We start from the raw sequence: 27,328 nt of genomic DNA, 5'->3' as shown, positions 1-27,328 counted from the left end.
GTGTGTGTGTGTGTGTTTTGCCTCAAGTTAGAAAGAAAGAGGCTACTGTTACTTAGGCAAAACAACAAAACAACAGGTCATTATCAGAGCTTAAAAGTCAGCAGTGAGCCTGCCTTCAGCCCAGGGTGTCAAACTGGAGTCCCGGGATCGAGTCCCACATCAGGCTCCCTGCTTCTCCCTCTGCCTGTGTCTCTGCCTCTCTCTCCCCTCTGTGTCTTTCATGAATAAATAAATAAAATCCAAAAAAAAGAAAGTCAGCAATGACCTCATCTTACAATAAGTACGTGCTTCATAAGTACTTGTGTAATACAAAACTGAAAGAAAAATGTAAGCACAAAAGAATTAAACACCTATTTCACCCATATCTATACTAGATCAAAAATATTTACATGTTATTGCAAACACTGAAAAAAATGTTTTCCCTTTAAAATAAAAAAGAACCAGAAGCAACATGGCTGACTTACATTTTTACAACAAAAAGGGTGAAAATGGTTTAGGACTAGTTATCAAAAATCCTATTCTGGGTCATCATTTTCTCACACCTGTATTTCTGCAGTGGCCTCTTAACTGGCCTCCCTGTCTCCATCCTTGCAACTTCCCACCACCACCACCCTGCCCCACCATCCCAAAGCAGGCAGAGTGATCCTTTTAAAACTTACGTCACATTGTGCCGACCCTGTGCTCAATACCTTCCAGTGGTTTCTCATTCTGTTCAAGTAAACCCCCCAGATCCTACAGGAACCCCATGATCTGCAAAACCTCTCCCATCTTTAAAATTTTCTTTCCTACTCATTGACTCCTTGGGCCCATGACTGCTACACGAAACCAGTCAATATTTCAAAAGCCAAAACAGTGCCAGGCCCAAAGAGGCATTCAGCAAATATCTGTTAACTAGACAAAGGGTTACTTAACATCAGCTGTAAACTAAAATGCATATGAAGTGAAATTATTAATTTTGTTCATATAAAACGTTAATCCTCATTTTATGGTATGTCCACAAAGCAGATAATCAAACCAAATATTTTGTGTTGAGTCTAGTAATTAAATATGTGCATTTGACAAGCAGAAAACCATTCCTGCTTCTTTTAGGTATTGCAAAGAAAAATAAACATTTCTTATCACTAGTCAATTTATTTCACATCAGTGTAGGAATGCCCAGAATTTTTGCAGAACTGAAGAAAAATGGAAATGTTGATTTGTAATTTAGAAAAAAATATGACTGAAGTTAGTAGCTGTGCTAGTGAGGTAGCTTTGTATCTTCACAGTATCATTCCAGTGGCATCTTGTGCTCCTAATGGTTGTTGACTTTCCTGGACATGTCAAGAGCTTTCCCTCCTCATGAACCTCACACATCTTTCCTGCCCTGCCTTAAACTTTCCTCTGCTTATTATCCCTCTGGTTTGTTTTCCACTGGGGTGCCATGTGGCAAAGATCTTTCTTGATTCTTAGCAAAACTCTCTCTACCTCCTCAATCTTTTGTTTATTGATTTGTTTGAGATCTGTTCCTTCTATTAGACCAAGGCCTTGAGTGAAGGGATGGTATCTATTTGTGTACCAACATATACCTATCACCTCACGCATGCTGGGGACATAGCAGGCACTCAATTAATGTTTGGTAATTAAATGAATGAGAGGATGAAAAAACTTGAAATTTTAAAATATTTCCAGTGTATCTTCATGCAGCAAAAAGTGTTGTGGGATTATGATTAATCTTGATGAATCACATGAGCTTCTTGACAGAGCTTTTCTGATTTTAAGGATCATATTATATGATTTTTGAGTGATAGTATATACATGAAGAGTTATATAATTGACATTTGCCTTTCTGACTTTTAAGATCATTTATTTTTGGCAACTTTATTAAGGTATAATTTAGATACCACAAAATTCACTTGTTTGAAGTGTCCAATTCAATGATTCTTTTAATAAATGTATGGAATTGTGCAACTCTTACCACAATCTAATTTTCAAACATTTCCAACAATGTCCTAGAAAGAAACCTCGTATCTATATGCAGCTACTTCTCATTCTGACCTCTAGCCCAGGCGGCCCCTGATCTATTTTCTGTCTCTCGAGATTTGCCTTTTTTAGGCACGTTATATATACTGAATTATATAATACGTGGTCTTTGTGTTTGGCTTGTTTTACTCAGTATAATGTTTTTTAATTTCGGGCATGTTGCAGCAACATGTGTCAGCATTTTATATCTTTCTATTGCAAAATAGTATTCTAGTTTAAGGATATATATTTTGTTTGCCCGTTCATTTGGATCATTTCCACTTTTATGGCTATTGTGAATGATAACCACTATGGACGACCTTCACATACAAATCTTGGTTGTGGAGATATATTTTCATTTCACTTGGATGAATACTTAAGAATGTAATTGCTGGGTTCCATGGTAAATTTATGTTTAACTATTTAATAATCTTCCACAATTTTGTCCAAAATGACTGTACCTTTTAAGATTCTTATCAACTGTGTGTGTGCGGGTTCCAATGTCTCTACATATATCATTTATTTTTATTCTGTTCCTGTTAGGTGTTTTTCCCTAGGGAAGATCAAAAGCCAGTAGAAAAGATGATAGAACTCTTCATGAGGCTGAAAGAGATTCTCAATCAGATGGCTTCCGGCACACATCCGCTGCTAGATAAAATGACATCCCTGAGACAAATGCATCTGCCCAGAAGTGTTCCATTATCACAGGTAGGAAAATCACCCAGTAATACGTTTATTGGGAAATTCCTTTTGTCACATTAACTTTTACTTGAGATTGGTTATAATACATTCAGCTACAAATATAGTATGTTGGGAAAAAGCACCTGCAGGAAAACTCTTCTACTCTGGCAAAAGTTTTCGCCACTAAGTTAGTGAAGTTCAGCATTCTGCATTTATATTTGGGATACATACTTTAAGGGAATTATGGAAGCTGTACGGGTACTCTAAGCACTACCAGGTTTTCTTCTGTATTGTTCTCAGTAACATTTATAGCTTTATAATGTTAATAAATCTTGGATTTTTATCTCATAGGCAATGTACAGAAGCAACCGGATGAACACACCCCAAGGATCATTTAGCACCATCTCCCAAGCATTGTGTTCCCAGGGAATTACCACTGAATATTTAACGGCCATGCTGCCCTCTTCTCAAAGGCGAAAAGGCAACCACACCAAGGATTTTTTGACTTATAAATTAAGCAAAGAACAGATTGCTTCCAAATATGGAATTCCCACACATACCAGTAAGTACGCTTCAAAATCAGCACAGTAACATCATCTCCTGATAACATTGTCTACTATAGCTTAGCCTTTTATAATCAATGAAGTATTAATTTTCTCCAACACTTTGACAGCACTTACCACACATCAAACATGTTTGCGTATTAACTGATTCACACTTCACAACAACCTAGGAGGTGTGCATCTCCATCTTAGCAAGGGGAATTGAGACACAAATAGACAAAATACCTGGCCACAGTCACCCAAACTGAAAGTGTCATAGCTGTGATCTGAACTCAGCGATCTACTGCAAGGTCTTAATTACCACACTGAGAATTTGCCAGTCACAACTACACCATCCTTGCCAGTAAATAATAATAATAAAAATTTTTTAAAAATTTAAAAAAAGCTTTAAATCTGCTTAGGTCAACATTTTTGTTAACTTCCAGAATTAGAAAAGTTCTGAATGCAGCAGAACTATAAACATTTAGGGGCACATCAACCCCATGATGCTTGAAATGCAAAATTCCATCAACTGAGCTCTTCCACATAATATATGGATATTGAGTATACCAATTGGATTGACTTATTTATTCATCTTTTTATTCATTCAACATTCAGGGAACAACTCTTATGTATCTGGTACTACTATTCTAGTAGCAGATTTTTGTATGTGTTCTTAAATTAAGCACTAATGAGGTAAATCTGTTGGGAGATATTCTGAAATGTGATGTTCAACCTCTCTAACTCCTTTTTAGCAAAATGCCATCACTTATTATAAGGTTGTTGAATGGGTTAAACTTACATACCTAAAAAAAAATTGTTACTACACTTTCTTCCTTTGATACCAGCGGCCTCATAACCATTAATAATAAGGGAAGTAGAAGACCTGTATCTTTGAGTGTGATAACAATAAGCTGTGTCAATTTACCATAAGGAAATAGATTTTAGATACATATACTAAATGGTTTTATTCACTTTTTCCTTCCAGCACCATTTTGCTTCTCCCTTTATAAAGACATCATTAATATGCCTGCTGGACCTGTGATTTGGGCCTTCTTAAAACCTATGTTGTTGGGAAAAATTTTGTACGCACCATATACCCCCATCACAAAGGCAATAATGGAAAAGGTTTGACCATCATAACTCAAAGTTTCTATCTTGAATATTAAGATGATTTTTAAAGTAATCAACTTCCAAATTTACTATAGCTGACTCCGCTTTCTTTATATCTTACCTACTGCTACCCTTGGCTTTCTGAAACTCTTAATTCTCAAAGTCTGCTCTTTATATGTGTAAACAATGTTGATTGGTTGGTAGCTCTTTAAAGAGACAGGAACTGTGTAGACCCTTGAGAATGAGATTAGTTGAAGCAAGACCTCAGATTTTTCCGCCTGTCTCCAAAAGCAGAAAAGTTTTCTACAAGTAGTGTCTAATTTTCAAAGTGTGTAAAAATAATGGCACTAGAAAAAAATAATATTAAAGCATTATATAGCTAGTTTGAGCAAAAACAATCCCTAAATTTTAAAGTTTTGGCTTCATATTAGGTTGTACAATTCAACATGTTATGTTTATATAAGAGATTGATGTCGAGAAAGACATTATTAATAGTAACTGTACTTATCTACCTAATTTAACCATAGTTAATTTCTTTCCAACTTTTAAAGTTAGCTTTCATGATTTGAATTATAAACATGCTATTTTTAAAATGATAGAGTGAAAGTAGAAAAAAAAAGTCTCTGCTTTACCATTACTTGGACATTAGACCATAGTTTAAGTGAATATGACATCAGTTTAGGTCTATATAAAAATGGACATGAGTTCATCACTAGTTTCTAAAAGGTTCTTTGTTTTTATTGTTTGCATTTTAATATCTTATTTGCTTTATTGGCTATACCTCTGTATAGCTTTGCATAAATGAAGTCATCACCTGCCTATTTCCTAAGTGCAGTCATTTTTTTGACTTTCCTTTTTGTTTGGTTCTCTTTTTCTCTCCTCTTGATCTTACTCTTTCTTTCATGTAACTAATGAATTTTAGCATTCAAAAATGTGTTTTCCTGTAATTTATGCACATTTCTCTAATTCTTTATAGGTTATTATGCTACATATCTATTCATATGCAGAGGTTTTGTCATTGTTTGCATTATTAAAATGGTGTTGCGTTATAATGCTTTTCTACCTACGCATTGCTTTATTCACACAACAATACCTTGTGGAAATTCTTCCAACTCAGTTGGTGTAGTTTAATTCATTCTTTTTGAAAATTGCAAACTTTTTCATATCATAGAATTTACTCAGCCAGTCCTCAATTTTAGGGCATTCATTTTGTTTCGAGTGTTTCCTTCTAATTTTTTTGCTAATGTAAATAATGTGACAACAAATGCTCTCGTGCATATTATTTATACGGTGGTATTTTTATTTTAATGAGATGATTGTTCAGAATTGAAGGATTGAGGAATAACGTATTTTATTTCATGACTGTTATCAGATTACTTTCCAAACAGGGCTGTAACATATTCATTTCCACCAGTGGTATGTGAAAGCATCTTTCTCATATCCTTGAACTAGGGTGTTTCTGTAGTAGTAAAGTTAAATGTGTCACTGGAAAAAATAATTTCTGAGAACTCCAGAAGGTACATCTTCATTTTGACTCTAAATTAACTGTGGACAGTGAAGCAAACCTTACAGTTTCCAGAATTTTTACAAGTGATCTTGACCCTATAAAAAGTCACCACTTAGAAACTCTGACATTGTGGGGTTTCGGACACTATGCTTTTACTAGCTCCACCTTTTAGAATTGTTTCTTAAAGCTCTGTAACAAGACAACCTTAAAAATGCCTTTTTGAAATATAGGAAAAATAGTAATGGGCTGGATCTATTTTTGTTTCTTTGTCTTTTAGTCTAATGTGACTCTGAGGCAGCTGTCGGAATTAAGAGAAAAATCTCAAGAGTGGATGGATAACTCGCCACTTTTCATGAATTCCTTCCACCTGTTAAACCAGACGATTCCCATGCTCCAAGTAAGACAAGGCTCTGTCTTTCTCTTTCATAGGAATTGTAATTCTTTAGATTTTAATCACCTTCATTATGGGAATGGGCAGGTAGTAACTCAGAATCAATATTCAGTAGATTAAATTGCGTCTAAGAAAAAGCCTAAGACAGGATAACAGATCTGTGTCACTCCCATTCATAGTCCTCTTCATCTCCTGTGGTGGGTCCTCTCTCTGTAATTCAGAGAGAAGCCATCTTATAGGTCGAACTTGACTTAAATAGTGACTTAAATCTTGTTTTCCAAAAATAAAATGCCGTAAAAAGTACTTTAAACGTGCTGATATTATTGGTTCCTCCACATTAGATTATTTTTAGCTATTTTAACAGAACCAGAATTCCTAAAATATTAATATTCTGGAGAAGAATGTTAAATTTGGGGAATTCTTTGGTTGAAACATACGACACTCTAGGTTAAAGATTTGACAATGCAACTCAAATACAATGCACACTGGCTCAAAAGTGTAATTGGCAATTCTTGCAAAAGATTCAAGGCTTTCTGAAGATGATGAAGATCATGTAGGGAAATGTTCCAATCACAAACAGAGCTATCGACAACTTAACGATGGAGCAGCAGAGTCAGGCCAGTTACCAACTAGAGAAGAGAAAACGGCAGGAAGGATGGCAACCTAGGAACTTGAAGAGAGAATGCCTTCCATATCAGAATATTGAGAGAGGCCCATGGAAAACTGATGGAGAGCTAAAAGATATTTGCCACCCACCCCAAAAAGGCCTTCTTATAATCATGCTCAAGAAGTTAAACATAAAGGATTTGTGTCACACAACTTTGTCAGAAAAATTACACCCAAATGATGCTTTGCTCAGTCTTTGTTTTGACTAACAATTAGCTCATAGTTACAATTACAATCTGGCTTTTATTATAAATAATACATAAAATTTATACTATAGTGTGATAAATGATAAAATACATTTCTGAAAAAGATACTGAATAATTTTATTAATAGAAGAATGTAAACTTTCATCAAACATCTTCCCCACAATTTACTATTAAGTGTGGTTCTAATTTTCTAATTTTACATATGTTCATTTTAATTGGCCTTTTTTTTTTTTGATGAGTCTTATATAACCAAGACCACTTGAGTAGTACACTATTGACATATGTATTTTCCTAAATGGAAGACTGCTCCTTTTTTCCTAAAACTTTTTTCCTGTGGAGCAGAAAAAAACCCTACACATATGATTTCATTAGGGAAAGTTTTGTTGGCCAAAGTAGTGAATTAACAAAAGACATGATCTATGCCTAGTAGTTCCAAAATGCAGTAATTTGCTGTGGAGAAATTCTGTGACCATGTCCATAAAAGGCCCATCATCTCATCAGAGTAACTTTCTGGTCTATTCTAGACCAGAATAAATCATCATTCTAAGCTATTAAGGAAAAACTTATTTCTACACATGTACACAAATTTGAAATTTAAAACTTATAGCACAACACCTGGCTTTGCCAATGTGAAGCCCAAGGCAAAATATGTAAGACACTTGATCTACAGTTTATGAATCTCTAAAATTAGAATCTTTTTTTTTTTTGAGATTTTATTTATTCATGAAAGACAGAGAGGCAGAGACATAGAGAGAGGGAGAAGTAGGCTCCTTGCAGGAAGCCTGATGTGGGACTCGATCCCCGAACTGGGATCATACCCTGAGCCAAAGGCAGATGCTCAACCACTGAGCCACCCAGGGATCCCTAAAATGAGCATTTTGATAGCCACTTCATGGATTTGTGAGGATCATATGTGTGGATGTGTATAAAAAGAGTATTACATATCATAAGACTGTTTGGAAAAAGGAGTACTGGGAGAATGGCAATATGGCTCAGGGGGTCAGCTCTGAACTGCAACTAGCACAGTGCTTTATTTATTAGTAATGCTCTGATTCAGTTTTTTCATGATGCACAAATTAATTCCTGGTAAATAGAATTTAAAGGACTTGGGTCATCATGTAGCTGTGTGATAGCCATTGGTTTGCATGCTGCCAACTTTTCTTAGACTTATAGATTTAGTGAATTAATTCTATTGTATATATGCTCTGTTACTACATATTATTCTTAATCACTTACCTCTGTGATAACAAAACCGAAGACATTGGTAAGAAGGACAGAATAATAAGTGGTACTGAATTGTCCTCTAAAGGGAAAACCAACTTAAGCCTGGCTCACATAAAAAGTAGGCCATAAATTAACACATAAGGTAAACATTTCCTTAATCAAGTTGATTTCTCTGCCTTCAACTTTCCTCTTGGCCCTTACTAATTTTGTGTCTGTAGGCAACCTCAAGGTGTTAGGGAAAACTGCAAGAAAATTAAGGTAAAGTGTATTAGACAGTGTCCAGTACACAATAAGATCTCAGTAAGTGTTACCTAGTTGTACTTCTACAGTAGTAAAAGCTGTGTCTCCTAATTTGGAAGATAGCTATAAAAGTCTTTATATGTTAAAGCATTTATGCTTTTTAAAAAATTTTCAGCCTTTCCATGGATATAGAGTAATTTAAAGTTTTATTATCAGCTCATTTTTCTGTGTTCACATAATTGTGCTTTTTACAATATAAAATGATATTATAGTAATTTACATTTGACTGTTCTGATAAGATGAGCCATTCATTCTTTCTTTACAGAAAAGTAACATGAAGCTGGAAAAAAGCCGAGTGCTTGCTGAGAGCCCATAGCTAGGAAGTAGGAGAAGTGGGGTACAATCAACTGTGTTATCACAATTTTGAGGAGTTGTTTTAGTTTATTTCAGTTGAACAAAATTCAACTATGAACCACTACAATTGTATACAACATATATCAAAAAACAATGTAGTGGCCATGGGTAAAAATGACTTTTAACGTTGAATATAATTTTCTGATGTTGATAATTAGATTCAGAGCTGGCTACTTTAGCTTGCTGACCAATTTGTGTCTAGTGATTCTTTCTTTCTAGTCATTAGCAGCCATATACCTTCTCTTTCTTTCTCAAGGATTTTTATGTGAGGGCTGCAAGGTGATGCATTTATAATGTGGAGTAGTGGTTACTTCATTTCACTGTAGGTGTTATTAGAGAAACGGTGATTAGACAGACATGCTTTCTTCTTCTGTTGACACTGATTCCCTATTACTATTTGTTAGAATACTCTAAGGAACCCCTTTGTGCAAGTTTTTGTGAAGTTCTCTGTGGGACTCGATGCTGTTGAACTATTGAAACAGATAGATGAACTCGGTAAGTCCAGATTCACAAAACTTTGTTCACGAGTCATGTCAGAAATATGAGAAACATGGTTGCATATGGAAACTTTTTGCTTTCTTCTGTTTTTGATTTTTAGCTAGTTATTCTAAGAAAAGTAAAATCCTGTATATCTTTTTCCCAAATCATCGTATAATTACAAGTAATAACAACTATTTGGATGCCCAATATCTGCAGTTAGTTTCAGCATTATATACTTCATATAAATGCAGTTTCCTACAATCATTGGTAGGTTGATAGAAATAAGAGGACCCTTTTTTTTTTTTTTTTGATAACTTGATGAAAAGCAAGTCCTTAAGGACAAAGGAAGATGAAATGGTTTATTTCTGGATATATTTAACATTTTATCTCCACCAGCCTCAGAATCATTTTGACTAACCCAGAATGTAACTGGATGAGGTTATTGAGTTAGCAAAAGCAAAACAAAGCAATGAAGAGACTCAGAGGAAAATAAACTTAAATCAGTATTCAAGGTTGGATCCTCCTCTCACGGTCATTTAAAAGGAACAGGCAAAGAGGATCAAAGGAACCTGTCTGAACTTATGCATTCCCTCTGCCACATCCCCACCTTCAACCTAAGGGATGCAAGACATCTAATTCAGTCTGTGTCTCATTCACTGTTGCTATGCAACCACAAGTATGAGGAAGAGATTGAGAGCATCAGAATTTGGCTGCAGTGGATCAGGTGCCCCTCCTTGTCCCTGGTACTACTGGAACAGAAGTAACACAGGTTGTAAACCAGTAGGGAGGAATTATGCTTACATTTGTGTTGTATATAGTTGTGTGCACATTATGATAGTTGACTGAATTTGATTAAAGGAAGACATTAGTGGATTTATTCTCTAAAAGTATCATTTGGGTAAGAAACCATTTGATCAAAATATTGGAGATACAACACAAAGTTCTTATGTAAGTTTTATCTTCCTAACCTCATATGGGAGGGGAGTTGTAGAATTTAAAATTAGACTAAAATTAATGTAGCAGTGAGACTTGATGTTTGTGTAATTGTATATGTAACTCAGTATCTAGGAGTTTATATAGTTGGAACTAAAGGAGCGCTGACCCTCATGGCTCCTCTTTGAGCCTAACTGCCAGCGTTTCTAAGGAATCCTTGGTGTTGTGTTGATTTGCAGTGGCCGCTGGAGGCCACTGTTCAACCACAGTTTTGCCCCTCCCCCACCAATGTCTATACCAAACAAACCATTTCACTTTAAATTCTAATGAGAAATGCATTTAATAAGTTCCCCTCTGTGAGAAATTAAGTCTTACGTTGGACTATGGAAGAGTCATGTTTGGGTTCAGAAGGGATTTATGATACTCACAACATTCTTGGTATTCACGATGATCAAGTCAGTGAAAATTTAATTGGCCAAGTGATTTATTAACTTGCAATTTCATATTTACCCTTTGTCTCGGTTGATTTCCTCATAAGGAATCATGAAATTGAAGAGCAATTAAATCCTCTTTCTTCCAGAGTAATTACCTGAAATAAAATCTTGATCATTTTGTCTAGATTAATACAGATATCAATAGAGATAACTCATATGAGGTTTTAAATCAAACATTTTTAGAAAGTTGTTCACTATGTGGCATAGATTCTCACAGTCTCCTAAGAAATGATTCTGTAGCACAAATTATTGAATGGTAGAGTTTCTTTTTTCTACACACGCTACATAAATTTCCCTTTGTTTAAATTCTTACATTCACATTCACATTCCCTGAACAAGGAAAGCATTTCTGTTTTACTCGAAAGTTTTGTCTCTAGTTTTCTTCCTGACTATATGTAAATGTATTTTTTAAATTATTCACTTTTAGCCACTGGTTAATTAAATTGTAGCATAATATACTTTTAAGTTGGCTTAAGTTGGGTATCACTCTCTGAACTTTGGTCTACTGTGTTGGAACTAGCTCAACTTTCTCTTCAATGAATATCTGTACACCTGGACACATTTTCCCAGGTGTTACTTGATATTTTTATTACCAGATATTTTAGAGTAAATTCTACAAGTTCCTATTATTCATTATCTATTAAGTGGTAGGCACTGAACAAAAAGTATTTTGTCTCATTACTACTACAGCATTACAACATTATAATATATGTTTTGTTTTGTTTTGCTTTTTTAGATATTCTAAGGCTGAAATTAGAAAACAGCATTGACCTCATTGATCATCTTAACACACTATCCTCCCTGACAGTAAATATTTCCTCCTGTGTATTATATGACCGTATTCAGGCAGCAGAAAACGTAGATGAAATGGAGAGAGAGGCCAACAGGCTTTACAAAAGCAATGAACTCTTTGGAAGTAAGTGTTATTCTACTAGAGTTTGAGCTTTTCTTTGTACTAAATTGGCCAAATTCTTCCTTCACCCCTTTCATCCAGAACTCAGGAAAGTAGTGGCAGGGGGAGGGGTCACTGTGCCCTCTGATGTCCTTAGAAATGAAAACCTTTCATGTAGTCATCCCACTGTACCGTCTGACGAGACTTCTGCATATGTGTGATTTTGTTGGCATGGTTAAAATGAAGACGAAGACTGAAATGGATTACATAGTTACAGGGTGAAGTTAAGTCCATAATCAGTCAAGATTATTCATTTTATTGTGTTTTTTTTTTTTAATTTTAGTAAGTGGCTTGGAGTGATATATTTAATCTGGCCACTTAGTTTGTAATTATATTCTCAGACCCCTGCTTTGAATCTCTGAAGTTGTCACTTCCAATTAGCCATCTTTTCTGTAAATTAGGGGCCTGAACTTAGTGTCACATTACAAACTCAATTGCCTGTTTGGCTGCCCCCTAAGTGTACCCTCCAAACAGTGAATAATGTCAACCATAAAATAACCTTTCTGCTGTTGTTGCCATTTTATTTTTAGGTGTTATTTTTAAGCTTCCTTCTAACAGAAGCCAACATAGACGCTATGACTCTGAAAATGTGTCTCTTCCTCCTGTCGTAAAATATACCATCCGCATGAGTCTCAAGACTGCACAGACCACAAGAAGCATAAGGACCAAGATTTGGGCCCCGGGGCCACACAATTCTCCATCACATAACCAGATCTATGGCAGGGCTTTTGTTTACTTGCAGGATAGTATTGAGAGAGCAATCATTGAATTGCAGACTGGAAGAAACTCCCAAGAAGTAGCGGTTCAGGTCCAGGCAATTCCATATCCCTGCTACATGAAAGACAAGTAAGTCTGGGTGGTTGTACCCCTTTTTAATAGCCTTTTTTCTTTTTTTTTTTTTTTTGATAACTCATTTCTGTTTATCCATTCACATGGATCAAGATCTCTTCCACCAAATTTTTGTCAAATGCTTATTTCCGGGAAAGGGTCCACACTACAGGGCATGGCTCTACAACAGCTGCTCATTTTTACCAAAATGATGGCAAAGTTCTTCTCAAATGATTCAGGTTTTCTTGATCATAACCCTGAGCTTCCCAAGGACCTTGGCCCTCAAATCAGGAGAATCAGACTCCACACCTGAATGCGTTGCTGCATGATTTTGACACTACCCACTTTGTACTGGTCTTCCCTTTCTCTAGTTAAAGGAGGGGATTAAATGAGTCAATCTTAGCATCTCTTCTAACTCTCAAATTTCATTAAAATTTACGAGCATATGGCCAATCTTAAGGAAAAATTTCAATAAAACACATCATTGATCAACTCTCTAGGATAAATATTATGCTATCTGAAACTACGTTATGCACTACTAGTCTGCTTGCTAGGAATCTTTATCTAAAATGGTTTGCTAAATGAACAAAAGATACAAAGACCATGATTTAAACAACTGAATTTGAATGGCCAAGAAATCTACCAGGTGGGTAGCACTGACTGGCTCCTCCACTTTGACCACAGTTAGTCTCATCCTCCTACGTAAAAGCTGGAGGCTGAATATTACTTTAAAGACATTGCACTTGTTATCCAGCCCAGTTACTGCAGTTTATATGCAATTCAGATGATTGTTCTGGACTTTTTTTTTTTTCATTTTTCCTTCTATTGATGCATCTGTCTCCTTTGGCTGCTTAAAGAGCTATAGATGAAATGAAGTTATGTAACCCTTGTGCAGTAGCGATACAGGGAGACGAATGAGGATTCCATCAGTGGGTTGTCAAGGTCAGCTGCTTATTGTGGAAGCCGGTCAGTCCTTTGCAGCCTGAACTGTGTGTGAACTGCAATGGCCTGCATGAATAGTAAAGATCTGTGGGTTCAATTAAAAGAAAATTCTCATCTATTTTCCTGCTCATCCTTTTCTCCTTGCAAATTTTGGTGCCTAAGATTGTGGGTGCCCAGTTTTCTTTTTAAGAAGAAAAGTGACTCTGTTCTGTCTTCTTCATGGAACAGAATGATCCTATTATCTTCCACATACATATAAATTTTTTATTGCATACAAGGTGCTCCCACATATATTATTTCCTTTGTTCTACACAGTGACTTCAGCAAGATAAGCAGGAGCAGGTATCATTAGTTGTATTTTCCTGATGAAGAAAACTTAAATCCAACCCCCCAAAAGGGTTAAATAACATGTCCAAAGTTGTACAGCTGGTACCTTACTGGTCCTTCAGTTAGGAGACCAGCATTTTCTTCTTTATATTAAACCAAACCTAAACCAAACCAATCTTAAAATACACAATCACTTGGAAGAAACGTTACAGGGGATATGTTATTAATGAATGAGGGCCTTTGCCTAATTCTAGGGCCAGAAATACCATTAAGGCTGGACCTGAGCCAAGAGAAAATTCATTCAACAAATATTGTTTAAGTGCCTACCTCATGCCAGACAGTTTCCCAGGAATGAAGAAAATTGGATATGGCCCCAATATCAGTCGTCCCTCATCCAAAAAAAAGCCCAAATAACCCTTATATCTTTGATGGTGATACACTTCTGATGGCTAAAGTTATAATGAATGATGGTGATGTCATGTTCCATTAATATTTGCATTTTTCATGAGGAACTTGAAGGTAATACCTTAGCCTTACAGATTAAAAAGGAAATGGCCTTGGTACCTATCTCCTCATGAAAATGTCAGGGGAGCCTACTTTGGAAAACAGGTCAACTTACAGTTCCTCTCTTTGAAAACTACTAATTTGCCCTACCCCATAAAAAGGTGGCCAGTGTTAGAACCATGATTCTCAAATTATGATCCCTGCACCAGCAACATCGGCATCACCTGGGAAGTTGTCTAAAATGCAAATTCCTTGTCTTACCCTAGATATAATGAGTGAGGCTTAGAAATTTGTGTTTTACTAAGCCCTTCATGGTTAACTTAGAGAAACACTGCATTGGAACTTTCCGGGATGGGCAGGCCACTTAGGAGTATATTTGCCGCCTGATGAAGCCTTCCAGTGACTGCCTAGTTCAGCACATTATCAGAAAAGACATTGCTATACTACATGTGAAACATCTCGTAGAGCATTTTGAGGAATCGAACTTCTTTGTTTGCATTTTAAATTGAATGCTTTGAGTTTTATTTTATTTCATTTTGGGAAATTTAGTTTAATAATAAGTATGAGCTTCTAAAGAGTAGATAAATACAGTAATTTGGGAAGATATGGCTTTTAGCTAGATAAACCAATCATCATCTAATTTTATATCTGCCTTTTAGATAAAAATTTAGACAGGGTTTTGAGTTTTGCAATTATATCTATGTAATAATTATTTTTCTAGATAGGACATACTCAAACACACTCTAAACAATATGATAATTTTATCTAACAATCCAGAGTTGTTTTTTACTTTTGCAACATTACAGCAAGAAAATCATGGCCCTACTGTTAAGTCGGCTTCACACTTCAAAAACAAAGGGGTAATATTAATAACTATGCTCAATTTCAAAACAGGAGTATGATTTCACTGTAAAAGAGAATGTGTTCTTTATATATTACAGTCTGCACAGATGATACTCATTTGGGTCACTGAATTTTTTTGTTGCTTTTGTTTTTGTTCTTTTTTACAGCTTCCTAACCAGTGTCTCTTATTCTCTTCCAATTGTGCTCATGGTTGCCTGGGTTGTATTTATAGCTGCATTTGTAAAAAAGCTTGTTTATGAGAAAGATCTCCGGCTTCATGAGGTATGTCGAGAATCTCCTCTTAGGAATAAGATCTATTTGTGTAATAATTACTATGACTTTCATCATGCCTTTTCAAACCCAGAAAGCCTGACCTGTACATGAATTAAAAAGAAAACTACTTTATGAATCAAAAAGGCAACTGATATGGCAATATTTTGTTTTCTCAAAAAGTTACATAGCAGTCATTTTATAAGTCCCTCTAAGAGGGGATCCCTGGGTAGCTCAGTGGTTTAGCGCCTGCCTTTGGCCCAGGGCGCGATCCCTGGAGTCCTGGGATCAAATCCCGCATCAGGCTCCCGGCATTGAGCCTGCTTCTCCCTCTGCCTGTGTCTCTGCCTTTCTCTCCCTCTCTGTCTATCATGAATGAATAAATAAAATCTTTAAAAAAAAAAAAAGTTCCTCTAAGAAATGAAATATAAATAATTCTGAATAAAATCTGAATACAATTTATGATCCTAAGAATAATTTTTGTCCAAGAAGTTCCTATAGGACTTAGGATCTAACACAGGAAGTTTAAATAATAACAGTAATAACTGTTGGCATGGTAACTAAATGAGTCCAAATGAAAATAGATATAGATATATAGACGTAGACACAGACACAGACACAGTCATAGACAGACAGATGGCTTGTTTCAGCTCTCAAGAAGGAAATTCTCTTTCCAGTATGCCTTGTCTTCTTCAATTATCTTCTCCCCTATCTTCCATTGACTGGTGATTTATAGAGACTAAGAATTTCATGTTCTGCTACTGACTAGGTTAATAATATGATGATGAAAGACAAGACCTGCGATGTAAAGCACGATCTCTTCTTGAGCATGCTCATCATTATCTCCAAATTCAAAATATCTTACTTCTTTTTAGAGTTTATGAAAAAGCATTGTGTGATTTGGGGACTGTATTGGAATAAGAACTATCTTATCTGCTCATCCTGTAATGAGTCCATTCTTACACTCACTCATGGAGCGAAGAGAAAGCAGAAACATTTCAAAACTGGGGGACAATAATTATTGCAAAGCCTTGCTGACAATCTGAAATAATGAGGTTAGAGTAGCCTGTTAGTCCACTTGTGCTTTTCAAACTTACTTTGCCAGTGCTTCCAGGCAATTGATTATTTCTCCTTCCAAGGTACAAATTACTGCTTCATGTTTTTGTGAGCTCAGCATCAGGCTTCCCGGGGTGTCCTGGAGTTTGAACCTATACTTCTTACTTTTTCTATTTGAATTCTGGTTGATCCTCACAGCTGTATTTTTTTTTTTCAGTTATAATTAGGTAAACCCCTCATCAACTGGTTTGAGCTCTGTTGTATTTAAGATGGAGTGCAATGCTTTCTTAATTCCAATTTAGAAACTTGAATCAATGCCCTCAACCAGAATTTTGGTTGCAGGCTCCTACCTATATTTTTCTTTCAGGTTCCTGTACTCAGAAGTGAATCTTCACAGATTAAAGGAAAACTTTAAAGTAGAAAACTGTGATAGAAACTGAGTTCTTTTCTACTTCAAAATAAATATCTACCTTAAAAATAGTACTTGTGGTAGAAACACACAGTAAATATAAGTATTATATTGTGTATATATATATATATATATATGTGATACACACTATTATTTTGTGTTTGAAGATGATGCTCTTTAAATATATCTATGGATGTCACACACACACAAAAACCAAAGCGTAATGAATAGTTCTTTCTTAATTGAAGACATGAAAGATGCATTTTTAATGAACCACTTTCTGTTTGGTAGCTTTGTGTCTTTGTTTTACATGCATTTACTTTCAAAATTTAATTACCTGATCTTGAGGGTCAAAGTCCGATAGTGGAAGATCACTGAACTTGGCATCAGAGAATGAGGCTTTGAGTCTTCCAGTTCATAGTCACTTGGACTCAATCCATTAAACTTTCTAGCTGTTACCATCTAGACTTAATTCAGCAATACATTTCCAAAATGTGGCTCTATTGTCACAACAAAGAAGGTTGTCTATTTTTATCAGTTCTAAGGCAAAGATTTTTTTTCTTTGCTTCTTAAAGCCTCTGAAATTGGGATGCATTTGATAAGGTATCATCACTTATTTGGTAGTGATTTTTCTTTCTTGCTGCCATGTCAAATAATGGCATGTCTTAAAATCAGCATCCTAAATTCAAAGGAATGCAGTCTATTTGTGAGATAAATTGATGGAAATAGGGGTGGAATGAGTGGAGTATTCTCAATGCCTCCTGCTCAGCCTTCCAGTACTGCCCATGGTTCTTATCTTTCCTCTTTCTTTTTAGAAGTGAGAAAGCTGAGCCCAGTAAGTGAGAAGTGACTTGCTGAAAACTGCAGAGCTAGTTAGTGGTAGATCTTGTTCTGGAACTCCAATGTCTTGACTTTCAACCAATCCTTTTCCACATCATAGGTACTTTCCCTCTCACAATCTTATTTTGATAGCATGGACCCTTAAAGACTTTTGAAGATGATGATGGATAATCTTGTAGGTTACCAGAGACTCAAAATCACTTTTTAATACCATCATTTTAATATTCACTAAGTTCTAAAGCTTTTAATTTCCTACATCGTTTTCATTCCAAAAAAATTTTTTTTTTTAGAAAGGTTAAAAAAATACCTTTTTTCTTCTCTAATTGTTCTTAAATCTGGGCAGGAAAACTAAATTAGTTGCTATGTCGATGAAGCCATTAATCTTTGACCTTGGTATAGTATGACTACAGTGAATTCCTTTAAGTTGTTAAAAGAATTAGCACAAATATTAATGCCCAATAAGTTAGTTGATGAAATTAAGCCTGTAGTTTAAAAAGAAACTATTTTGAAATACCTTTCAGTTGGATTTTGTTTTGTGTTTCTTGCTTTTAACATTAAAATATTAAAGGTAAGCAAAAACTGATTTACAATACACAGAAAAATACTTTTTCACATTATTTTCTTGATTTATGGGTTAGCTTCTAATATGTCATTTATGGGGATTTCAGTGCTTATATTCAGCTTGAGAAAAAATTTTGGAATTCTTTCTCCGTTCAGATAAGTAATCTAAAATATCTCTGGTCTGGAGAGATGGTGTCAAGAATTATGTAAGGGATTTTTAGTCCTTTGGTGCTTCACTTTAGACAATGTTTGTGTCTTCTTGATAGACACTATCCATCATACTAGTGGGAACTTGGAACATTTCGTGTAGTGACCCCAATATCCTTTATATCTTACTTAAAAATAATAGTAGAAATATCTAGTGTTAAGAAAATAATTTTAACTGAGTTAGAAAATGGTATTATTCCTTATAAATTAGTACTTGACATTCTTGTTGAATTTAATGAAGACTTTGTTGCCAAGTAAATATATGAATCTTTGTGATTTCTTTTCCCAAAAGCATTAATGTCAATCCCCATGCAAAAGCTTTTCTTGAATGTGGCAACACATTTATCCCAAATCTTACACAATCTCTTCTTATTATCTTCTGCCATAAACTGGAGCAAACTCTGACCACTGTGTAGAGGGGTTTTCCTTGAGCAACAGGTTATCCGATATTGATGAATTGCTTCAGGCAGGTTTGGGAGGCTTGAGACAAGTGATTCTTTGATTGCAAAGCTGGCACCTGACATATGTCACTCTGAGGAGCAACTAATGACATCCAGGAAAGCATAGCCAGACGTTCTCTGTGGGCCATCTTCCATCAGCAAGTTTGGTCTTATTTATCATAACGAAGTTGGCAGTGAATCTGGATAATTTATGGATGACTTACATGCTCTCATTGCTCTTTCTCTTTATGAATAACAGCTGTTCTCCTCGTGGCATAAAATCCTGAAGTTTAACACTGAAGTTTCATGCTAGAATGTTAAATAGTGAACACTTTTGGAAGCGTCTAACTTAGTCTGTTTCAATAAGAAGCAATGATCATTCTCAGGAACTTTTACCAACTCTCAAGAATAGGAATCTGATCTTGAGTCTTGAAAATTTCAAAATTACAGAGATATATACCTTAAGTCTGGTCTTCAGCTTTGCCAGATTATCTTTTAATAAGGCTGTGAATGGAGAATTTTCTAAATATATGTGTTTTATACCATAGCTATCAAGTGTTGGGGAAGGAAAACATGTTTGTACACACCAAGTCAGCTTTATTTCATGTCCTTGATATTGTCCTATTTTTTAGCCACCTTGTGAAATATATTAGCATTGTCTCCTACTAATATATACTGCTATTGGAGAGAAAATATTTGTTGTATTAGGCACATGAAATTAGGTTGTGAATATAAGCTTTAGAGTAGTTATATGGGTCTCCTAACTCCACAGTTAACTATAAACTCAGTTAAATCTCAAAACACAAATAGGAAAGGCAAATAAAAAGAGCTAACATATCATGACCATATATGAATAGATGAATGTCTCTAAAATGCAGTCATCAAACATGACACAGTAATTTTCTCAAATGGGTGGGGAACAGAGAAAAAAAATCAAAAGTAAGACCTGTGAAATATTTTCTCACATTGAAATGTGATTTTATTTTCAATGATAGATGTGTAGCAACTGGAGGAAGCCTTCCATAGTGCCTCTTCACTCCATGCTGATTTTTTTTACTTTGACCCACACTTCCATTCCTATGGAAACATAAGTTGAGTCTTTACTGCAAAGGGCAGGAGGGCCAGGGAGGAGAGTAACGGTAAGGAGGGAGGAGGGTGAGGAACAGGGCAAAGTTAAGAGGAAAAGTCACAGGCTTTTTCTCAGTGGTGATTAGCTTAAGGCCCACAGCTTAGACTGTTGGCAGTCAGGTAGCAGTTTCCATGGCAACAAGAGGAGCAGCAGAGTTATCAAAATGTGATAACTTGCAAAGGCAGAAAGTAAAATTCACTATTTTATGTGTAGAGCAAAAGATTCGGCAATTTTTTTTTCTAGACAAGTTAGTGTTAAAGAAGGACACTGAAAATCCTTGATTTCACGCAAAATACTGGATTATTATAAGCTGTTAGTGGAGTATTTCTTTTTAAAAATGGACTGTTAGGTTCATAAGCTTAGCATTAATCATATATTATTAAAACTAGAAACCAGGATATCCAGGTTCCGCTGAAGGCAACATGTCACCAAATTCAAGACAACCAAGATCCAGGGGAATTTAGAAATTTCAGAATCCCTTTGAGTTAATGCTCAAACACATCATGTTGATCTGTTTTCCTACCTTGGTGGAATGCCGTGGCCTCTAGAGATATCACTGAGTTATTAAAAAATATAAGTTGAGAGAGAAGTATAGATGATCTCAGATACATGAATTCATTTTGGGTTCATGAATGTCTTTTCGGAAAACAAAGATGGCAAACCTGCCCTAAACTACCAGTTATCTTAAAGGGGGGAAAGCTGTACCAAAAGTCAGAAAATCTCCCTTAAAACTTTCCATGTTTTAATTCTTAGGGGTCAAGTTTATTCTCTTTCTCTCAGGAACAAGAGTACTGATTGTGTTGTCTATTAATGTTTCATTTTTTTTAATGGAGTTTTATTATCTCAGTCACTACAGCATTTGAAATAAACCATGTTTTCCTACCAGCTTGAAATATTCATGACTGTACAAATGTCAAATTCGTGTTGTAAAATTCTGCAAGAGATACCATAAATTTTGATAATCTATTCTAAACTAATTTAATCTGGATACATCAGTTAGATACCAGTTATAAAATGAAATTGAAAAAAAAAAAAGAAGCTCATCATCCAAATTATCCATTATACTGGGGCACTCTGAAAGCATATAATTTAAAATGGACCGATATAAATGGTTATATTCATTTTACATAGCAAATACGGACAAATCCTCAACTTATGAGAATTATTAAGATGCTTAGTTCCATATATATGAAGAGTCTCATGGGCATTTTGGCATGGTGCAGAAATAATTGCTATTTGAGAGAATATCGGTTCAAAAGTGACTAATGCTTTTTCCTTTTCACAGTACATGAAGATGATGGGTGTGAACTCCTGCAGTCACTTTTTTGCCTGGCTTATAGAGAGTGTTGGATTTTTACTGGTGACCATCATCATCCTCATCATTATACTCAAGTTTGGCAATATTCTTCCTAAGACAAATGGGTTCATTTTGTTCCTGTATTTTTCGGACTATAGCTTCTCAGTTATTTCTATGAGCTATCTTATCAGTGTCTTCTTCAACAACACCAATATTGCAGCCCTGATTGGAAGCCTCATCTACATCATTGCCTTTTTTCCATTTATTGTTCTGATTACAGTTGAGGATGAGTTGAGCTATGTAATAAAAGTATTCATGGTGAGTCAACTGTCACAACTAAATGGCCAGGGGGGTGATAAGAATTGATTCTTTTTATGTTTTTAGACTCTTTAAACTGAAAGTTCGTTTGTCTAATTGAAAAGTTCTGTGATTGCAAAATAAGCTTAACTGTCCTAATGATAGTTTTTCCTACATTGTTGTATACTGTACAAGCAGTATAATACAATGAAAAGGAAACTTTCCCCCACAGCTTTAAAAAATCTTATTTAATGCTGTTAAGAAATAATTTCTGAAGAAAGAATAGTTATAATATGTTACATTTTTAAAGATCATCAAAAATTCTGACTTCTTCTCTGATTGAATTCCTTAAATATCTTAAAGCCCTTATTTAACTGGAGTTATTCTCACATGTGAATAATTTTTATGTTTTTCCTAATATACAATATAACTTATAGGCATAAATACAAATGCACTGACAGTATATTACCAGTTTTGAGTCCTTTTTTGCCTGTTTCAATTCAAAAATACTGAATTAAAGAAATATAATGAAATCATTAAGAATACTTTGGAATTTGAAAGGCAGAAAACTAAATCTCATTGAGAGTCATATTGAAACTTTGATATTTATGGAAATAGAAAGTATTAAATAACTTTCATTTAACATTGACTACTTTGGGTTAAAATGACATTAGATTTCTAATGTGTTGCATTAGAAGTATTCAATCAAGTCATATTTTAGTATATTTTCATTCATAATACTTCTGTTACCTGTAATCAATTTATGAAATAAAAATATCTTCTGGGGCAGCCCCAGTGGTGCAGTGGTTTAGCGCCGCCTGCAGCCCAGGGTGTGATCCTGAAGACCCGGGATTGAGTCCTACGTCAGGCTCCCTGCATGGAGCCTGCTTCTCCTTCTGCCTGTGACTCTGCCTCTCTCTCTCTCTCTGAATAAATAAAAATAAAAAATCTTAAAAAACTTCATAGATATAGAAAAAATATATATATATATATCTTCTGGTTCCTAATTGTTTATATGATTTTAGTCTTAACATTGCATTACCCTATAATTACCTATATGATAAATTGCTAAGCAATATTTACCAAGTTTAGAATATACATTTTGGATTTTTGACAAATCTTTTCCAAGTTGTAATTTTGCTTCTTTTGTTTTCTGCTGTCCCTCTTCTCTTCATTCATTCATTCTTCTCTTCTTGGTAACAGACCTCTGTATTTTTAAATATGCTTAGGAAGTTAGTGTCAATTTTACCTATATAAATGTCCAAAGTTTTAAGTATGGTTAGATCCCTCTTGTACAAAATCTATAAGAACTATCATTGCTGTTTGTTTTCTTCACAGAGCCTGCTGTCGCCAACAGCATTCAGTTATGCAAGTCAGTATATTGCAAGATATGAAGAGCAAGGCATTGGTAGGCCCACTTCCTTTAAAACTAGATTTTAGCATTTGCATCTGCAGTATGTCTCACAGAAGTATAAATATATATGTTCACTTTTTAGGTCTTCAGTGGGAAAATATGTATAGTTCCCCAGTTCAGGATGACACCACCTCATTTGGCTGGCTGTGCTGTCTAATCCTAGCTGACTCTTTCATTTATTTCATTATCGCGTGGTACGTCAGGAATGTGTTCCCAGGTATGAACATGCTTCCTACAGAGATATTTTTCTATAGTTTTCATAATTATAAATCAGCTAATAAATATTTCCTAGTATTTGATTTGCCATATATAGTCTCAAAAAAAACCGTACCAAAAAACCCAACTTAAATCCCAAAACTAATGATAATTTTCCAGGATGAGCTAATACACTGGTGAGTTTCTTTTCTTTTCTTTTCTTTTCTTTCTTTTCTTTTCTTTTCTTTTCTTTTCTTTTCTTTTCTTTTCTTTTCTTTCTTTCTTTTCTTTCTTTTTTCTTTTCTTTCTTTCTTTATTTTTATTTTATTATTTTTATTTAAATTTTAATTAGTTGGGATCCCTGGGTGGCACAGCGGTTTAGCGCCTGCCTTTGGCCCAGGGCACAATCCTAGAGACCCGGGATCAAATCCCACGTCGGGCTCCCAGTGCATGGAGCCTGCTTCTCCCTCTGCCTATGTCTCTGCCTCTCTCTCTCTCTCTCTCTCTGTGACTATCATAAATAAATAAAAATTTAAAAAATAATAATAAATAAATTTTAATTAGTTAACATATAGCGCAGTATTGATTTCAGGAATAGAATTCAGTGATTCAGCATTTACATATAATACCCAGTGCTCATCCCCAGCACTTGCCCTCTTAAATACCCATCATCCATCAAGTCCATCCCCCACCCACCTCCCTCTATCAACTCTGTTTTTTCTCTATTGTTTAGAGTCTCTTAGTCTTGCTTCCCTCTCTTTTTTTTTTTTTTTTTGCCGCCTTCGCATATGTTGTACTGTTTTGTTTCTTAAATTCCACATATGAGTGAAATCATATGGTCTTTGTCTTTCTCTGATTTATTTCATTTAATATAATAGTCTGGCTCCATCCACATCATTGCAAATGTCAAGATTTTATTATTTTTGATGGCTGAGTAATATCCCATTGTGTTTATATACCACATCTTCCTTATCCATTCATTGGTCTATGGACAATTTGACTCTTTCCAGTTTGGTTATTGATGATAGTCTGATGTTCCTACAAAGGATGGAGTGGATTAAGAAGCATGGAATCCAGTCTTTCCAAATGCACTTTTGAGATGTGATAAAGCAAACACCAGGTTTCGTAATTCTAAGAAGAATTTACCAAATTCTAATGGAAAACACTCATTGGGTTCCCCATCCAGGTCTCAAGTAGTCATCGCTTTTAATATGCTTGGGAGCTTTTCCATTTGTACATTTTCCTAGTGTTCTAAATGAATAAAAGAATATTGTCCCATTTATATAAAATTCCTATAAAATACAAATATGTAGAGATAGAAAGCAAATCAGTGATTGTCTATTGTCTAGAACTTGGGGTAGAAACAGGGATTATCTGTAAATAGTCATGAAAATACTTTTTGAAGCTATATTTCATGGATGGTGGTGATGGTTGCAAAACTTTTTATATTTACTAAAAATCATCTATCTCTACACCTGATGAGTAAATTTTATGACATATAATTATACCTCAATGAAGCTGTTTTTTAAAAAGAATAAAAGAGAGTTTATCTTTTTTGCTTTACTTTGAAAACTGAGATTACCCTTCAGTTTGATATGGATCAAAAAAATGAAAATACTTTCTGAATCATATATAATGTTCTGTTTAGTTTCTGATACTTCATGTTAATAATCAACTAATATTTACTCTTCCTAATGTATTTTTGTTATAGGTACATATGGTATGGCAGCTCCGTGGTATTTTCCAGTCCTTCCTTCCTATTGGAAGGAGCGATTGGGATGTACAGATGTGAAGCATGAGAAAAGCAATGGCCTTATGTTTACTAATATCATGATGCAGAACACCAATCCATCTGCTAGTAAGACAAGTAGGTCAACAACAAGCATTATTATGTCAGAAGTGATATAAAATTTACATGACTAGTGATTTTAATTATGTTTTTCTAAATGGCAAAATTATCATCCTTTTAATCATGGATGAATGTCTACACATATGTGTTTAGACTCTTACGACAATTAAACAGTGGCTTTTTCTGGGCTCATTAGCTTGGTTGGTTAGCATATGGTGCTAATTAGGCCAAGATTGGAGATCCCTTTGTGGTCCAGTTAGACACACACAGAGAAAAATTTTGTTCCTTGGCCACAGTCTACACCCCTAACTCCAGCCATCTGCCACCAGTCAAAAAAAAGTAACCAAGTTACAAGTACAGATAATATATCATAACTCGTCATCAACACTGGACACAAACAGTTGAAAGGTCATGACTTGGGTAAGTAGTGCCATTTTTATAAAGTAAGGATGACCCATATCCATGGTCTACATGTGATGCCTGAAACACATGTAGATAATAATCAGATGAATTGGATTCTGTAAACCACAAATCACTATAGAATCAACCTTGTAGACATTTTTCCATAAGTTGGTATTATCTTTTCTGATCAGAGAAATAAGACTTAGATTATCCTTTGAATATTTGAGATCTGTTGTATAAAAGAGAATTTATTATTATGATACCATATTCTACAACTACATATTCTGACAGAGAAGGGTGATACCAACCTGGGAGAACCTGGTTTCTCACTCTCATTTATTCTTTAACCAAATGGGAAGGAAACTAAAGATAACAGATCATTTGTTCCCAGAATTATTTTTATTTAGAGGGCTGTATTGTTATAGTCTTCAATTTTTGACTAAGGAAAGGTCTAGCTCTAGTTGCATTTTCCTTCTTTGTAAGCTTATAATGTTTCTCTTGGTTTCCCTCCAGGTCCTGAGTACATGTTTCCCTCCAACATTGAGCCCGAGCCTAAAGATCTCACAGTTGGGGTTGCCCTACATGGGGTCACAAAGATCTATGGCTCAAAAATTGCTGTCGATCACCTCAATCTGAATTTTTATGAAGGACATATTACTTCATTGCTCGGTCCCAACGGCGCCGGGAAAACTACTACAATGTATGTTACTTGTTTAATAGTTACTGTCACGGCAGCATATTACTTAGCATTTCCTCGCCTCTTTCATAAAGAATCACATTATGACGTCTGCCAGATGGATTAAGGTAGCTCACTTTGTATACTGTAGAATCGAGTCTAAATCATAGGTACCAACCTGTGAGCTTAAAGGTCAGGTCAGGCCTCAGTACTTCTTAAAATTTTTAATCCAGGGACAATATTTTAAAATGGAGAAATTTCCTAATAAGAAAAAAATAGTCTTGACGTTTCTTGGGTTATAGGAAGTTCAGGCAACATTGGGTCCATAGTCCTAAGCGAGGAAAATTGGTGGGGGCTTACTGGTGGCTGTTCTCTTAAAGGGGACATCTGCCTTCTGATTTATTCCTGTTCCCCACAACTCTGCACTGTCTCATATGCCCAGTCTGTTTCATTTATTTGCATTTCTATTCTGGCCCGTGTATAATTTTGAGTTTACACACTCTGCTATAAACACACTCAGCCCCAGCTGTTCCTTGCCTTGATTCATGAAGAAAGAAAAGAATCGCCAGCCATCAGATATAGATCAAAAGGGCTAGGAGGAGTATATGTGCTGTTCTTTCTCACTCTTCATTTAACTAACATTTTCCTGTGTCCAAAAGGAGAAGAGACTCAAATGTTGTTGAAGAGACATTCTTTTGAATTTTTTTTTTGTGACTCACCGCCAGCGCTCCACGTGGCTTAGCTGGAAGTCCACGCTAAGATGCTGTTGGTACCCTCGCCCTCATTTGAAAAAATATGTCAGTTGCTGGATATCCTATTTAATATCATCATAAGTAAGCTCAGTGACTGCCAAAATATATTCAAATTAATTTTTCTTTTGTAAATAAGAGGGGACAAAGGAAGGTCATGGAATGAGTGAACATGTAGCTGCTCTTATTTATATGGCCTGTTTAAATTCAAAGCTGGCTTTCTAGTGAGCATACAGTGCTTAACAACATGAT

General features: G+C 35.2%; 1 protein-coding gene across 2 annotated transcripts in view; it reads left to right on the top strand.

Annotated features, from left to right (window-relative positions):
• ABCA12 (ATP binding cassette subfamily A member 12) overlaps positions 1 to 27,328 on the top strand; it is a 169,760-nt gene that overhangs the window by 98,316 nt on the left and 44,116 nt on the right. For both annotated transcript variants that reach the window (XR_004812608.2, XM_025441906.3), the window contains exons 16-28: positions 2,542 to 2,706; positions 3,031 to 3,241; positions 4,210 to 4,349; positions 6,119 to 6,238; positions 9,387 to 9,477; positions 11,626 to 11,805; positions 12,372 to 12,687; positions 15,453 to 15,567; positions 21,483 to 21,812; positions 23,130 to 23,199; positions 23,288 to 23,422; positions 25,112 to 25,267; positions 26,165 to 26,351. Coding sequence is in view for 1 of the 2 variants with exons in the window: in XM_025441906.3 (XP_025297691.1) it covers positions 2,542 to 2,706; positions 3,031 to 3,241; positions 4,210 to 4,349; positions 6,119 to 6,238; positions 9,387 to 9,477; positions 11,626 to 11,805; positions 12,372 to 12,687; positions 15,453 to 15,567; positions 21,483 to 21,812; positions 23,130 to 23,199; positions 23,288 to 23,422; positions 25,112 to 25,267; positions 26,165 to 26,351 (2,216 nt within the window). In the remaining variant the exon portion in view is untranslated. The remainder of the gene's footprint in view (positions 1 to 2,541; positions 2,707 to 3,030; positions 3,242 to 4,209; positions 4,350 to 6,118; positions 6,239 to 9,386; positions 9,478 to 11,625; positions 11,806 to 12,371; positions 12,688 to 15,452; positions 15,568 to 21,482; positions 21,813 to 23,129; positions 23,200 to 23,287; positions 23,423 to 25,111; positions 25,268 to 26,164; positions 26,352 to 27,328) is intronic.

The sequence above is a fragment of the Canis lupus genome, chromosome 37 (assembly GCF_003254725.2).
Source record: "Canis lupus dingo isolate Sandy chromosome 37, ASM325472v2, whole genome shotgun sequence".
In the NCBI taxonomy this organism is placed as follows: Eukaryota; Metazoa; Chordata; class Mammalia; order Carnivora; family Canidae; genus Canis; species Canis lupus.
Note: the sequence above shows the minus strand (reverse complement) of the source record. Positions and strands in the feature narration are given on the sequence as shown.